General features: G+C 42.9%; 1 protein-coding gene across 3 annotated transcripts in view; it reads right to left on the bottom strand.

The window, feature by feature from the left end:
- NETO1 (neuropilin and tolloid like 1) overlaps nucleotides 1-16,931 on the bottom strand; it is a 317,272-nt gene that overhangs the window by 6,456 nt on the left and 293,885 nt on the right. For all 3 annotated transcript variants that reach the window (XM_069730976.1, XM_069730978.1, XM_069730977.1), the window contains 2 exons: nucleotides 8,297-8,855; nucleotides 7,320-7,394 (listed from right to left, as the gene is read on the bottom strand). In XM_069730976.1, coding sequence (XP_069587077.1) covers nucleotides 7,334-7,394; nucleotides 8,297-8,855 — 620 coding nt within the window. In that variant the 3' untranslated portion in view covers nucleotides 7,320-7,333. The remainder of the gene's footprint in view (nucleotides 1-7,319; nucleotides 7,395-8,296; nucleotides 8,856-16,931) is intronic.

The raw sequence follows: 16,931 nt of genomic DNA, 5'->3' as shown, positions 1-16,931 counted from the left end.
CAGCAACAACAGTCCTTAAGACAGTTCCTCAAATCCAGACAACAGACATTATGACTGTAGCACATGTATCCAGCTCATAATACAGCAATAAGAGTCCTTAGGATAGTTCCTCACATCCAGATGACTGATACCATGACCATAGCACATGCATCCTTCTCCAGCTGGCAATAACATACAGTAAAGTCAAAGCAAGTACACAAATGGTGCAAATGTCAGAGTCTCATCCATTCCGCTGGCTTGCCAAAGATTAGAACCTCTGTGGCTCTGGGGCATCCAGGGCCAACTACCCTAACCAGTGGCACCCCATTTTTGTTGGGGTCCTACAGAGAGTAGGTAGTGTCAAACTTAAGAGGCTGACCAAGCACAGTGAGGTATAATCACCAGGTGACCTGATTGGCTTGTTCCAACCTGGGTTTTCCAACCACCTTTGTGGTTTCAGTGATGGGCTTGGAGCAGATCTGTATTCCATCAGATGGACCATGGTTTCCTTGGGTTGTTCCTGAAGAGTATTTCTGCAGAGGAAGCTGAAGACTTTATACAGACATACTGTAACTCCCATTCAGAACATTCTTCCACAGGAGTGGAGTTAGACAGGGGAGGCAAACCCTCATTGTTCAATTGTTCAATTAACCTGCATATTTTTCCTACGTTGTGTAGATTAGTAAACTGCAGGGAGCTGATGCAATGCATAATCCAGCTATTTCATAAATTAACATCAACATACAAAAGTCAGCCTACATGTTCATCTGAAACGATGGCTCAATTGAGGCCTCTGAGACACTAACAAGAGTAATGGAATGATTGCTTTACCTGATTACCAATCTCGTTCCTGCCTTTTGTATGCATAAGAACCAACCAACACATCTTGCTTTGCTTATTCTCACTGAAAGGAAACATTAATTCCTGAGGCTGAACACTTGCTAGGAGAAATTTGTACACCTTAAACTGATGAGCAAGCAAATCTCTAATAAATCACAATAATAAAATCGACGTAACCTGTTCTCCATGTTGGAAAAAGAGCCACGGATTCTGCTCTACATCCATTGTTCCAATAGTATTTAGTCTGTGGCCAGCTCCTCACACTCCTCCTTCACTTTTTCATCTTGGCAAGAGCTGAGCTCCAGTTCATGAGATTGACTATCCACCTTCACTTGTTGGGGACAGTTCATCAGCATTTTTTTCAGCACAGACATGGATGTAAGAGGTTTCACCTTCATGTGAATATAACTTTGTGTCATCCAGTTTCCTCAAATCATATTTCATTTCTTCCTTGCAAATAATCTCCACAATCCTCATTCCATTTTTGTGTACATCATCATAGCAGACATCTCCAGCTTCTCTCATATAATCTTTCAGATCCTGCCAACTCCCCGATGGGGAAAGTCCTGAGACGAGGACTCTGTATTGAGTTCGCTGGGATGGGGGTCTGTTCCTCCTGCAGGGTCCTGCATATCTTCCCCTTTTCTTGATTTTAGCTAGGAAATTCAACATGTACCTAATTAAAATTGAACTTGTATCCATTACATCCAACTATGACGTCCACTGCTTTCTGTGGATCCTGGAAGCTGATGAAGACAAATTGTGCTGCACTGCTTCTCCTGCTGTTCCTCAGCTTGATGGTGCAGATCTGCCAGTACCGATTTAACTGATCTCTAACTAAAGACCATTAAAATATAACTTAACTAACTTTTATAAAAAAGGAAAATAAAATTAAAATTGCATAGGTCAGTGCGTATAAGGGGAGGAGGGGGTGGGGTATAAACCCTCTCTCACACTAAACCCACCATGGGCAGATTAAAGATGTAACTATTTTTAATTCCTTAAGTCCATAGCTATACAGCAACTCTGGGTAGATGGCCACAATGCAATGCCCCCAGTTCATAAGATCCTTACATGGGACCGGTACTTCAACTGCCCCCATAACAGGTGACAACCACTGTTTTCTAACTTTTGGTTGGCCCACAGATTTTGTATCTTCCACCGATATAGTCTGCACTCACAGTCTATACTCCTCCAGATGAGGGATACCACCACCGTAGTGCTTATATCCATTTCCAGCAACAGAATTTAGGATAATACCTCAAATCCAAATGACAAATACCACGACAGTATCCAGCTCCAGCCAGCAACAACAGTCCTTAGAATATTCCCTCAAATCCAGACAACATATATCACAAACGTAGCACATGTATCCAGCTGCAGCTGGCAAGAAGATATAGTACAGTCCATGAAGTAAACACAATGGTACAAATATCCTGAAGAGTCTCTCTGCAGAGGGAGCCAAATAATTTATACACACAGCTCCGATTCAGGACATTCTTCCACAGGAATGGGGAGGGGGGAGGTAATCCTTCATTGTTTGAATGTTCAGTTAATCTGCATATTTGCTCTAAGTTTTGTAGATTAATAAACTGCAGTGGGCTGATGGAATAGGTAATCAGCAGGTATTCCACAATTTAGCATACAACAAAAGTCAATGTACAGATGCATATGAAACACTGGTTCAATTGAGGCGTCTGAGACACTAACAAGAACAATGAAATGATTGTTTTATCTGATTACCAATCTCGTGTTTTCATTATCTATACACAAGATCCAGTCTGCACACCTTCCTCTGCTTACTGTTAGGGTACCGTCACACAGTGCAATTTTGATCGCTACGACGGCACGATTCGTGACTTTCAAACGATATAGTTACGATCTCGCAGTGTCTGACACGCTCCTGCGATCAGGGACCCCGCTGAGAATCGTACGTCGTAGCAGATCGTTTGAAACTTTCTTTCGTCGTCTAGTGTCCCGCTGTGGCGGCATGATCGCATGGTGTAACAAAGGTGTGCACGATATTGTATACGATGTGCGCATAGTAACCAACGTCTTCTACATCGCACATACGTCATGAAATTATCGCTCCAGCGTCGTACATTGCAAAGTGTGACAGCAGTCTACGACGCTGGAGCGATATTGTTACGATGCTGGAGCGTCACGGATCGTGGCGTCGTAGCGATCAAAATGCCACTGTGTGACGGTACCCTTACTGTATGGAAACATCGATTTCATAGCTCAACACTTTCCAGGAAAGATTTGTGCACCTTAAACTGACGAGCAAGCAAATTGCTAATAAAACACAATAAGATCTACATAACCGATGCTCCATGCTGGAAAAAGTCTGCATCCCTCAGAACCGTGGATTCCGCTCTACATCCATTGATGCAATAGTCTTTAGTTCATAGCCAGCTTATAACACCTAGAATCCCAGAAGATTGTGTGCAGCTCCTGGCAATGGCCCAAGAGCACTGACCTGGAACATGGACTGGGGTTGCTCGAAGCAATATGCTGTAGTTTTCAGTCGTACAATTGCCATTTTGTTTGTTTTTTGGTTTGTTCAGCCATTTTTTCAATTTCTTTAAATTGTCTACTACATGTGTTAAATGATTTAATATTTTCATAGATTACACTTTTACAAATGTAAAAGTATTTAAAATGCTTAATTAATTTATGAAATTATATTTAATTCAATTGTTTTATTTTTTAATTTAATTTTTTACTGTTTTTAAATCTTTATTTTTTGTACATTATACATAATGTTTTAGTCTTGGAAACATAGAATGTTAGATTTGGAAGGGACCTCCAGGGTCATCGAGATTTTGTTTCACAGAAGTAGAAATATCACAGTGATAGGGGCCTTCGCAAAGCCCCCAGCTGCCACAGTCACATATCATGAAGCATGTAGGTTTTAGGTGCAGGACCGGTGTTAGTGGCAAGCAGACCAGGCAGCTGCCTAGGGTCCCCATTCCCCCAAGGGCCCCCAGCCAGCGCCGACTGTCCCACCACCACCGCTGCCGCATTGAACTATACTGGCATCATAGATGCTGGTACAGTTCAAAGCAATGATGGAGGAGAGAGCGTCAGCTGACGCTCCCTCTCCCATCAATCCCCTCTGCCTCTGACACTGCGGGTGCGTGATGACATCATAGAGCACATGCTGTGTGCCAGACAGACTGCAGCCACTGAGACTGGAGCCGAGCCGGGAGCAGCGCGGGGCACGAGGAGAGGTGAGGATTGTGTGTTTTTTCATATCAATGAATTCTATGGGGGCTATATTATATTCTCTGGGGGCTACATTATATTCTATAGGGGCTGTATTATATTCTCTGGGGGCTACATTATATTCTACGGGGGGCTGTATTATATTCTATGGGGAGGTTGGCTGTATTATATTCTCTGGGGGGCTACATTATATTCTATGGGGGGCTGTATTATATTCTCTGGGGGTACATTATATTCTATGGGGGGCTGTATTATATTCTATGGGGAGGTTGGCTGTATTATATTCTCTGGGGGCTACATTATATTCTATGGGGGGCTGTATTATATTCTCTGGGGGTACATTATATTCTATGTGGTGGCTGTATTATATTCTATGAGGGAGGACTGTGAGGAGTGTATTATACTATATGAAGGAGTATGAGGAGTGTATTATACTATATGGAGGATTATGAGGAGTGTATTATACTATATAGAGGACTTATGAAGCTCATATATGTGGGCCTCATGTCCCGTGAGTTACAAGTTAGAACGAGGGAACATGTTAGGGACATTAGGGAAGCTATGACCATTGAGGATATAGCATCATTGAAAACAATCACTCATCATTTCATGCTGAGACATACGTGTAACCCCGACCTACTTAGGGTACGGGGCATTGATCGTGTTCATGATGGGATCAGAGGTGGTGATTTAAAGTGCAGGCTGTCTCAGCTTGAATGTAGGTGGATAGTAAAACTGGACACAATGACCCCCAAAGGTCTTAATGAAAAATTGAGCTTTTCGTCTTTTCTCTAATGAGGTCTGACTCTTTGGCTTTCCTGTCTGATTGATTCCCTTGGAGTCTTTATTTTTACTCTAATTGTGTGCTTTTGTGTTTTTTTCGTTTTTTAGTTCGTAGTAACGGAGGATGATTTTTGCCTTGGATGTGCTTGTCTCCTAAGCATGATGTCTCCCGGTCAGGCATAGTAGGATGAAGTTTCCCTATGTTATCATTGTGGAAATATCTTCTATAATCTCTTACTGTATTTTACATGCTTTTTACTGCTATTGATGATTATTATTTTGGATACAATTTTTGATTTTGTGCATAGGTTTGTGGGATCATGGTCATTTAATATGGGCGGCGTGTGCTCCTTTTTTATTTATGTAAATATAGGTGCTGTTTTCAGCTTTCACTTTTGCTCATATATACTGTGATAGATTAGATATAATACAGCAATGCTTGGCAATGATACATACATAGTGGCCGCGGGCTGCGCGTGTTTTCGGTTCTCCCTGTTTGTCCCCACACCCGACAGTGTCCTCATGGATGTGATGTGCATCATTGACGTCACTGGAACACTTGTTCCTGACACGCATCGCACCCGAGACGCCGGAAGTGACGGACTGGCACCGGAAGTTCCGCCACCACGCGCCGATTAACCGCGATATGCCACATGTGATTCTAGGCGTTTGATTGGTAAGACTCCCATGCTGGGGGATATTTAAGTCTTTTATTTAGCACAGACACACAGCCCCCCAAGGATGCGATAGCGAAACATGCGTCGGGGCCTCGGCGCGACGCATAGGCATCCACATTGTTGAGACATGGGTAAGAGGTTTGTGATTTGCATCTATGTCAGCACTACGGGACCCTTTTACATGTAGCCTTTTGGTGATATACGGTGTCATGAGTCTTTGTCTTGTTATATGGAACCGGGGATGATCCACATGATATACTTATAAAAGAATTCCTATATGGACGCGGCTCAGACCCAGTTGCATATCCCGTTTAGCTCCTCCTTTTTCCCATATGTCTATAGTTCAGGGTATATAACACAGTTTTTATGCTATTGGATGGTATTGATCCCTGTTCTAATTATTTTTTGCCTGTGTGGTCGCACCATGGTTGCATTTTTATTCTCTGGTTTTAAACGGTATGCTATTTTCATTATATTTGTGATGTAATTTATTTGTATAATACTCTTTAAATTATTTTCTTGCCCTGATATAACTGTTAAAAATAAAGTTCTTTTTGCACGTTGTACCAATTGGGTTGATATGATATTTTTTCATTTAAAACAAATACGTTTATTTGATTTACTAATTAGGGATTTAAGCTCCCATAGGTTCTTTATTGCTTATATAGAGGACTTAGGAGTGTATTAAACTATTTGGAGGACTGAGGAGTGCATTATGCTATATGGAGCACTATGAGGAGTGTATTGTACTATATGGAGAACTGAGCAGTGTATTTTAATATATGGAGGACTATGACTAGTGTATTATACTATATGGAGGACTGAAGAGTGTATTTTAATTTATGGAGGACTATGAGGAGTGTGTTATAGTATATGGAGGACTATGGGTAGTGTATAATACTATATGGAGGACTGAGGAGTGTATTTTAATTTATGGAGGACTATGAGGAGTGTGTTATAGTATATGGAGGACTATGGGTAGTGTATAATACTATATGGGGGACTGAGGAGTGTATTTTAATATAAGGAGGACTATAGGGAGTATATTATACTATATGGAGGACTATGGGGAGTGTATTATACTATATGGAGGATTATGGGGCACATTATATTATACGGAGGACTATGGGGTGTGCATTTTACAATATGGAGGATTGTGGTGCACATTATACTATGTGGAGGACTATGGGATGTATTATACTAAACAATTAAAATGCTGCCTATTCATCGAGTCATTGGATTGTTTATGCCGGAACAAAAATCATTGTACTCAGCAGCAGTGTAAACTGTAGATGTGCTGCTGATAACATGATACTGTATGGGGACAGATTGATCCATTAGTGATCGTTCTGTTCCCATCATTCTTTCTCAGTTGGTGTAAAGAGGCCGTGAAACAAGTGAGCGACTCCAATATTGTCGATCACACTCGTTTAGCGGCCTGAACTCAGCACATGTAAATACAGCAGAAATGCTTCTGAGTGATGTGCAATATGTCAGCATTTGGGGCCCCATTTTAAAATTTTGCCTAGGGCCCCACTTTGCCTAAAACCGACCCTGGTTAGGTGATAAGATTATGTTATTCTCCTGGTAAGGTTTATACATGGCTACATTCTGGAGAGAATTTAAACTGCCCAAAGATTTGTCTTTTACAAATACTATAACCTCAATTATAAATGCCACCTAAGACGCAAATATTTATGCACTGGAAAAAAAAACTTTTTTAGTTCTACTTGCTAACTAATAAGTGTTCTTTAATTATCCTATCTATGTTAAATAAAATACAGAATAAATACATGCCACATACTGCCTTACCTTAATTCTTCTTTTCATACCCTAGTTGTATTGTATTCAGTTTCGTGTTTGTTTAGAGACCCAATGAGGCAGAACCTGGAATGTTATGGCTATTTCATTCATTGTGTTTGCGTAAAACAGATTACATTTAGAAGATGATCATAAATAACACATCACACAGTACAAAAACACGGGCATGCAAAACAGTAAAGGAAGAGAAGAGTTTTTGACAGATATTAGTGATTTTAATGTGCAAAGAAAGCATGTAGTGCATGTAAACAAACACATAAGCACAAGTATGCATGCAATACAAACACAGATAAACATACAGGTAGTGCTATAACATCCAATGGCTTATGGAACGGTAATTTCCCTGACAATTTGAATACAAATCTTCTTCACAGTCATTCAGTATGCATTATTTTATAAAAAGCTATTTTTCTTGTTTTTTTTTTCTTTTTTTTATCATTAAAGTGCTCTGCTAATTTTTTTTTAACTGATTCATAAAATCGAACCAAATATTATTTCTAGTAATACTTAATCAACAGCACCGATAATAAGAACTGGTTATATTAACTAAACTTCAAATAATTTCATACATACTGTATATGTTAATGTTATTGCATGCATGCAGGAGCATGGCATAATTCGATATAGTAAAAAGTGCAACCCGGAAATTGAAATAGAAGCATTCACTGAAGAAGGAGGGTTAGTAATAGTTTTACGATCTATGGATGCATTGTCATTTAAAATTCTTATGAACCAGTGACTTAATTATAAAATGTTTAATGAGATGAAAAACAATATGTTTCATCGTAAATGAGTGAGTGCTCATTCTACTTTTTTTTTTTACGTTATCTAAAATTTTAAAAGAGTTTCAAAAAATCAAAAAGTTATGGAAAGTGAAATGATGAAACATAAAAATATGAAAGTATATATTTGGAGAAACGAGTAAGTCCACAAGGAAATGTCCTCATCAAAAATGTATTGATACTGACCGCTGGACTGATTTGTCATGTCTGGATAGCCTGTGACTTGTCGTGGGAACCTCTTCAATTTCATCAATGTCACATGTGTCTGTGGCATCCTGTGAATAACTATGCTTCATGACCAGGATGTTTCTTCTATTCATAGGCTGTAGATTGGGTTTAGCAGGCTGGTTTGGTGTGTCTGTTAGTATGGGTGCTTCTCTTGTACTAAGGTTACTACGGCTGCCCTTAGCGCTTGACAGTTGTGATCCACAGTGATGGTCATGAATGCATTTTGAAGATGATCTTCGTAATTTATGGTAATGTTCAAAATCATCTGCAACATCAGCAATGTCTGCTGCAGCTCCTGAACCTCTAAGAGTGCATAATTCATAATGTGGAGGCTCAAACACCTCCTGAAATACTGTTTGATCAAAGTCTGCCTTCCTTTGGATGAACTTTTTACGAGGCTGTTTGATTTGTACTATTACAGAGATAATAATGAGAATGATGACAATGCAAGAAGAGACCCCTATAACTGTCCCACTGGTGTTTGTAAGCTGGTCCAAAAGGCTGGATTTTCTTTTTTCTGCAGGGTAAGAGCAATGAATAAATATTATTGGTTAAGAAAACAATAGCATTTTATGAATTAAACAAATTGCTACATTGTTAGTTAAGTAAACCATTGTATCTAAATACTGTATTTTCTGGCGTATAAGACTACTTTTTAACCCTTGAAAATCTTCTCAAAAGTTGGGTATCGTCTTATACACCAGGTGTCGTCTTATAGGGCAGGTGCGGAGTTAGCTGCGGTCGCCGCATATTGTGGGGGGAGCGATCCCAATTACAGGGTGAGGGGGCACCTCACCGGGAAGGTGTAAGTGAAGCAGAGGCAGAGGAGGAGATAATAGGATACAAGGGTGAGCCAGATTAGTGAAAGAGGAGTGTTTTTCTAGGCACAGCACTGCTCTCTCTCTCTTTTTGCATAACCATGGCATCCCAGACGCTGACAGTTTGCTTCACTTACACCTTCCTGGTGAGGCGCTCCCTCACCTCGTCATCGGGACCACTGCCCCCCACTATACACTTCAAACGCAGATTGCTCTGCACCCACCCTATAAGACGACACCCGGCATATAAGACAACCCCCGACTTTTGAGAAGATTTTATATTTTAACTGGAAAAGTTGGGGGTCGTCGTATACGCCCAGTCGTCTTATACGCCGGAAAATACGGGTATATAATATGGTATTTATATTGGGGAGGATACATATAATCTTGGCATGTAGTACTCAAAGCAGATTACTTCCAGATTATACTTCCAGGGGTTTTCCCATGAACGAAAGTTAATTTTAAAAATTGACTATGTCTGACCATGTACGGAGCATACCACATCTCCTGGGCAGGGGAGGAAGCAAAAGATAATACTGACATTACAACAGGGGATCACAGTGGATTCATTTTGTGAGGTAAAATATTTCCCTGACTGTTTTTAAAAAATATTTTACCTCACAAAATGTATCCTCCATCTAGTTATCTAATAGAAAGAACATGGCAACACAATAAATTTGTCAAGAGAGAGCCACCCACAAGCAAGGAGTGAATTAATCAGAGAGGCAGCACACAGCTCATCACCCCAAGAACTGAATCCCCACAGTAAAACATAGTGATGGGAGCATCATACTGTGAGGATGTTTTTTGGCAACAGGGGCATGGAAAATGGTCCTAGTCGGGGGGAAGGTGGATGGTGCAAAATACAGCGATATTCCTGAGCAAAACTGTATCCGCCTGTCAGTGATTTGATACTGGGATGGAGGTTCACCATCCAACAAGGCAATGACCCAAAGCATACTGCTAAAGCAATACTCGATTGGTTTAAGGGGAAATATGTATATCTTTTTGAATGGCCTAGGCCCAGACCTTAATCCAATTAAGATTCTGTGGTCAGACTCGAAGATTGTTGTTCATCAGAGGAAACCATCTAACTTGAACGAGCTGAATCAGTTTTACCTTGAGAAATGGGCAAAAATCCCAATGGCAAGTTGTAGAAAGCTCATAGAGACTTATCCAAAGCTACTTGCAGCTATAAGTGCCATAAAAGGAGGCTCTACAAAGTACTGACTTTAGGGGTTTATAGTTATGCACAGTAAAGTTTTCAGTTATTTTGTCCTATTTGTTGTTTGCTGCACAATAAAAATAAAACTAAATGTTCACAGTTGTAGGCATGTTCTTTACATAAATTTATACAAACCATAAAAAAACCTGTGAAATTCCAGGTTGTAAGATAGCAAAACAGTAAAAATGCAAAAGGAGGTAAATACTTTCACAAGACACTGTATATGAAAACAATTTTGAAAGCTGCAGTCTTCTTCAGGCCAAAGCTCATTTAAAATGGACGGAGAAAAAATGAAAAACTGTTCTGTGGTACGATGAATAAAATGTGAAATTATTTATGATAAACATGAAAGCCATGTCCTGCGGACTACACAGGAGAGGGACCAACCAACTTGTTAACAGCACACAATTCATAAGCCTTTATCTTTAATGGTATCACTATTTGTATAGAATACCCTGAAAGAGAAAAAATAAAAAAGACGTAACGGTATCTAAGCATTGTAAGTTTACGTCAAATTGCAAAAGGCAAGTTGAAAAAGATAACTTGCTCACCTGATATAGTTGTGCTGTCTGAGGCACAACTTTCATTTTGGTTTGGATTCAAAAGTAATAGATTGCAGCTATTCGCAGAGAAACAGTGAAACTGCTTCCAGGTGTTTCCCACAGTGGAAGAATCAGAAATGGAGATGAGGATCAACGCTGTCTTCTGTTGCCACAACTTGAATCAAGGACGGTGCATTTTTGATTGTTCATTACATGTTTTCACAGCCACACTGCTCAGTACTGAAAGAAGGACATTATAAAACAGTTCTGAGTAGTGTGGCTGTGAATCCAGCAATGAGCAATCAAAAAGACTCCTTAAATTAATCATGGCAACAGAAGACAGCGCTGATCCTGGTCTGTATTTCTTTATTGGTATGAGATTGCATTAGTGCATATGGAATAGGCAATTTACACATCTTGAAATGCACTATTTATGCTGAGAATTTTATAGAGGATTTATAACATTTGCTTTCATCAAGAAAATGACTATTTCACAAAAAGCCATATGTATATCAGCAAGACAATACTAAACCACATTTTGGTTTACATACCGTACATCAAAATAGCATGACTTCGAAGAAGAATTTTAGGTGATGAACTGGCCACCTACAGTCCAGATTTTGCACCAATAAACAATATTGAAAAAACAAAGGCAAACAAGACCCAGGACTACCTAGAATCCCACAACAGACAAGAATAGGACAACATCCCTCTACTAAAACTCCAAAAATTAGCCTTCTCATTTCGCAGATGTCTACAGACTATTGTAAAAAGAAGAGCAGATGTTATACAATGGAAGAGATGTGAGATGTGTTACTGCAATTAATCTCTAAATGAATTAATTTTTCAAATAAAGGTTTTTTATTTACAGGGTTCACCTTAATCATTTTTTAGTGTTATCTATGATGTCATTTAGAGATGGAGAAATAATGTATGAGAATTCATAGCAATTTATTAATATTGTAAAAAATTGCTTTGTACATTTTCAAAATTAATAATAACAAGTTTTTCGCTAGATGACATGTATGGAATTCAAACTTGATGCTAAACAACATACACTGCTCAAAAAATAAAGAGAACACAAAAATCCCACATCCTAGATATCACTTAATGAAATATTCCAGTTGTATATTTTTATTTATTACATAGTAGAATGTGTTAAGAACAATAAAACCTAAACATGATCAGCGTAAATCACAACTAATATCCCACAGAGGTCTGGAGTTGTAATGATGCTCAAAATCACAGTGGAAAATGAAGTTACAGGCTGATCCAACTTCAGTGGAAATGCCTCAAGACAAGGAAATAATGCTCAGTAGTGTGTGTGGCCTCCACGTGCCTGTATGATCTCCCTACAATGCCTGGGCATACTCCTGATGAGGCGGCGGATGGTCTCCTGAGGGATCTCTTCCCAGACCTGGACTAAAGCATCCGCCAACTCCTGGACAGTCTGTGGTACAACCTGACGTTGGTGGATGGTGCAAGACATGATGTTCCAGATTTGTTCAATCGGATTCAGGTCTGGGGAATGAGCGGGCCAGTCCATAGCTTCAATGCCTTCATCTTCCAGGAACTCCTGACACACTCCAGCCACATGATTTCTGGCATTGTTCTGCATTAGGAGGAACCCAGGGCCAACCGCACCAGCATATGGTCTCACAAGGGGCCTGAGGATCTCATCTCGGTACCCAATGGCAGTCAGGCTACCTCTGGCGAGCACATGGAGGGCTGTGCGGCCCTCCAAAGAAATGCCACCCCACACCATTACTGAGCCACTGCCAAACTGGTCATGCTGAAGGATGTTGCAGGCAGCAGATCTCTCTCCATGGCATCTCCAGACTCTGTCGTGTCTGTCACATGTGCCCAGTGTGAACCTGCTTTCATTTGTGAAGAGCATAGGGAGTCAGTGGTGAATTGCCAATCCTGGTGTTCTGTGGCAAATGTGAAGCGTCCTGCATGGTGTTGGGCTGTGAGCACAACCCCCATCTGTGGACGTCGGGCACTCAGACCATCCTCATGGAGTCGGTTTCTAACCGTTTGTGCAGAAACATGCACATTTGTGGCCTGCTGGAGGTCATTTTGCATGGCTCTGGCAGTGCTCCTCCTGTTCCTCCTTGCACAAAGGTTGAGGTAGCGGTCCTGCTGCTGGGTTGTTGCCCTCCTACGGCCCCCTCCACATCTCCTGGTGTACTAACCTGCCACTTGGTAGCGTCTCCAGCCTCTGGACACTACGCTGACATACACAGCAAACCTTCTTGCCACCGCTCGCATTGATGTGCCATCCTGGATGAGCTGCACTACCTGAGCCACTTGTGTCAGTTGTAGAGTCCATCTCATGCTTCCACGATTGTGAAAGCACAATCAACATTCAAAAGTGAAACACAAAAAGAAAAACAGCCAGCTCACTGTTGGAAGCACAGGTGCACGGAAGTCCGTCCTGGTTGAAGATAAATAAGAATTCTTCCAGCTCCTAGATAAAAATGAATGCTCCTTTATTTAGAAAATTATTAAAAATTTAATGTGAAAATCCGGGACATTGGATGACAGATGAGCAGACAGAGCAATGCGTTTCGATAACAGCAGTGATCTTTGTGAAAGCTCTTAAGCTATTGAGAGCTTTGACAAAGATCACTGCTGTGATCGAAATGCGTCACTCTGTCTGCTCATCTGTCATCCATTGGCAGGGCCGAACTGGCCATCGGGCAGTTCTGGCAAATGCCAGAAGGGCCGGTGGCAGTCGTGGGCCACTCTCCAGTGCTGACTCCCCCCCTGTTGTGAATTCTGTGGCAGAGTTCACTCCTGTGGTCACAAGTGGTACTTCGGCTGATTCTCTCTGGGATCTTCCGTTTGTGGAGGAAAGTGGTACTGCAGCTTCTGAGTTTCCTCCCTCAGGTGATCTGGTGAGCTCGTTAGCTTCTTCTCTACTTAACTCCACCTGATGCTTTGATCTATGCTTCCTGTCAATGTTTCAGTGTGGGACTTGTTTTTTTCCCTGGATCATTCCTGTGGCCTGCTGCTCTGCAAAGCTAAGTTTTGCTTATGTTATTTTGTTGCTATTTTTCTGTCCAGCTTGCTTTATTGGTTTTTCTCGCCTGCTGGAAGCTCTGAGACGCAGAGGGACCACCTCCGTACCGTTAGTCGGTGCGGAGGGTCTTTTTGTCCCCTCTGCGTGGTTTTTTATAGGTTTTTGTGCTGACCGCAAAGTTATCTTCCCTATCCTCGTTCTGTTCAGCTAGTCGGGCCTCACTTTGCTAAATCTGTTTCATCTCTATGTTTGTGTTTTCATCTTACTCACAGTCATTATATGTGGGGGGCTGCCTTTTCCTTTGGGGAATTTCTCTGAGGCAAGGTAGGCTTATTTTTCTATCTTCAGGATTAGCTAGTTTCTCAGGCTGTGACGAGGCGCCTAGGTTCTGGTCAGGAGCGCTCCACGGCTACCTTTAGTGTGGTTTGATAGGCTTAGGGATTGCGGTCTGCAGAGTTCCCACGTCTCAGAGCTCGTTCTATTATTTTGGGTTATTGTCAGTTCACTGTATGTGCTCTGACCTCCATGTCCATTGTGATTCTGAATCCCATCATTCCCCGCTCTGCCTGGCGCTGACACTGCGGGAGCATGATGACATCATATCATCGCGCACCTGCTGTGTGACCGAGCAGACTGCTGCAGCTGCTGAGACCAGAGCCAGGTGCAGCGCTGGGCACGAGGAGAGGTGAGTCTTTTTTGTTTTTTCTTTAAATATAGTGCAGCACCTCAGAGATCTGGTCGTTGCAGTAATGTCGCTCTGCCACTAAGGGGAGTGATGGTACGTCTGATGGCACTAAAGGAGTTCTACTGACCAGGTATCACCAAGCACACACTACACTTCACACTCTGGCCACTAGGGGGAGCAAAAAGCTTATTTATTGGGCCACTTCTCACATTGGTAAAACTAGGGGTTGGACAGGAAGTTAGGCAGAACGAAACCTGGGAGAGCTCCAGGGAGGACCTGTCAAAACTGGGAAATCTGGCAGGTACCTAGCGAAAGGAGATTGTTACGGAACCGCTCCTGCACTACCTTGCGGCGGTTTTCTAAGAAAGAGACAAGAAAGGAAGGATATTGTGGAACAGTGAGAAACAAGATCAGCACAAAGGAGATCCAGTAGGAGTCGTGCCCCGAGAACGGCAACATCTTACTGAGGCGCATAGTCGGTGGCCGGAGCACCGAAGAAGTAACAGTCTCCACGCATTACTTCAAACAGCGGCAGGACAGTTAATTACAGGTTGGCTGTCTACCATGCAACACCTAAGAAGGACATAGGAGGCAATCGTGGGAGAGGGGCGACACTAGGGTTCCAGAATAACTCCAGGACTACCTGTCATAAAGGTGCGTCCTAGCCAAAACATACCTGGAGGACGGAGAAGAGAAAGATCTAGAACAGAAGTTGTGAGGACTATCCTGAATGCTCAGCAGGGAAGCACTACAACACACAGGCGCTAGTGGGAAGACACTGATTTCCACCTGCAAAGGGAACTCTGGATGTGCCTTCGGACCGGCCGGTCTCAGACAGCCCTGTTGAAAGTGCCCTGGATGGAGGATCCTGAAACCTTCAGTAAAAGGTAAAGAAACTGAACCCTGTGTCTTCGTTATTCCTCGCACTACGCACCATCATCCTTTATTGGACACCCCTTAGCAGGGTCACGGACCGGGTCCAGCCACCGTGACAACCCCAGAACTGAGACAGAAAGGACCGGTACCAAGTAACCTGTGGCCCTGTGTCTGGGGGCGATCCAACTTGGCGTCATGAATAGGATTCTACTTAAGCCTGAAAAATCAGGTCATGTGTGCCTTGGAACTGTGATTGAACTGTGACTTATTGCAAAGACTGTGTACCGCTATTTGCCGCCAAAAATCCGCCATTGCCGCGCCGTGTGGAGCGTGAAGGGAGGAGCCATAGCTTCGTGGGTGGAGCCGGCTGGAAAAGCGCGTGGAGCGGAAGACACGGTGAGGCGACGACCCCGGAAGGAGAACCACGACCCCGACCGATTAGCAAGGGGGAGGAACGGCCATGTCAGACCCCAGAGGAGCAGAGGCGGCGGCCACAGCTGCAGACTCGGGAGCACTTCCGGATTCCGCAGTAAGCGCAGCCACCAACCTGGTATCACCGCTAGAGGTCGCTCCCACAGACCAGCCGGATAGTGCCACCGCTACAGCAGCCATAATGCCCTTCTCTATGCCGTACCTACCAGGGGCCGCTTGGCTCCCGCGATACTTTGGAGAAGCTCATACGTTAACTGACTTTAAAGAAGTGATTTGTAGCCTGCTCGAGTTTTATCCCTTGACGGAGCCTCAGAAGGTTCATATGATAATCGGCCAACTCTTTGGAGCGGCATTGAGGGAAGTAAAGTCCTGGCCTGCTGCGGACAAGAAAACTGCGCAACAATTATTTGCCAAGCTTAAAGCCACCTTTGACACCCGCACCGCTACGGAAATTAAATTGACATTCTATGGGTGCAAGCAGCGGCCGCAGGATAGCTTACGGGACTATGCCCTTAATCTGCAGGAGGCGCTGCGGGCCATCAAGCAAAGTGACCCAAACAGCATGCAAGATGAAGATAAACTCCTGAAAGAGCGGTTCATCGAAGGGCTCCTGTGCAGTAACCAAGGACCCAGCTACACTTCCTGGCCATGCAGAATCCAGATCTGACTTTTGCGCAATTCAAAGATAAAGCTATCCAGGCACTACCGGAGCGGCAGCCCAGCCGTGCCACACTTCCCAGTTGGCAAGCCCTCACATATCACCAGGAGGTGGCGCCGGATGCACATGTCTCCGCCGAGGCCGATGCCCAGATCCTGGACGACGACTCCCCTGCAGGACTGCGCCTCCAGGTACAGGAACTGACCAGGAGCGTTGCTGCCCTAGCCCGGACCGTCCAGTCCCTACAGGAGGCCCCCAAGGAGAAGATCCAGCTGGCTTCCAGACCGGAGGATGTCCCCTGGCAACGGCCAAGGAGGGTTCCATCGACCAGA

This window comes from Ranitomeya imitator, chromosome 6 (assembly GCF_032444005.1).
Source record: "Ranitomeya imitator isolate aRanImi1 chromosome 6, aRanImi1.pri, whole genome shotgun sequence".
NCBI lineage: Eukaryota > Metazoa > Chordata > Amphibia > Anura > Dendrobatidae > Ranitomeya > Ranitomeya imitator.
Note: the sequence above shows the minus strand (reverse complement) of the source record. Positions and strands in the feature narration are given on the sequence as shown.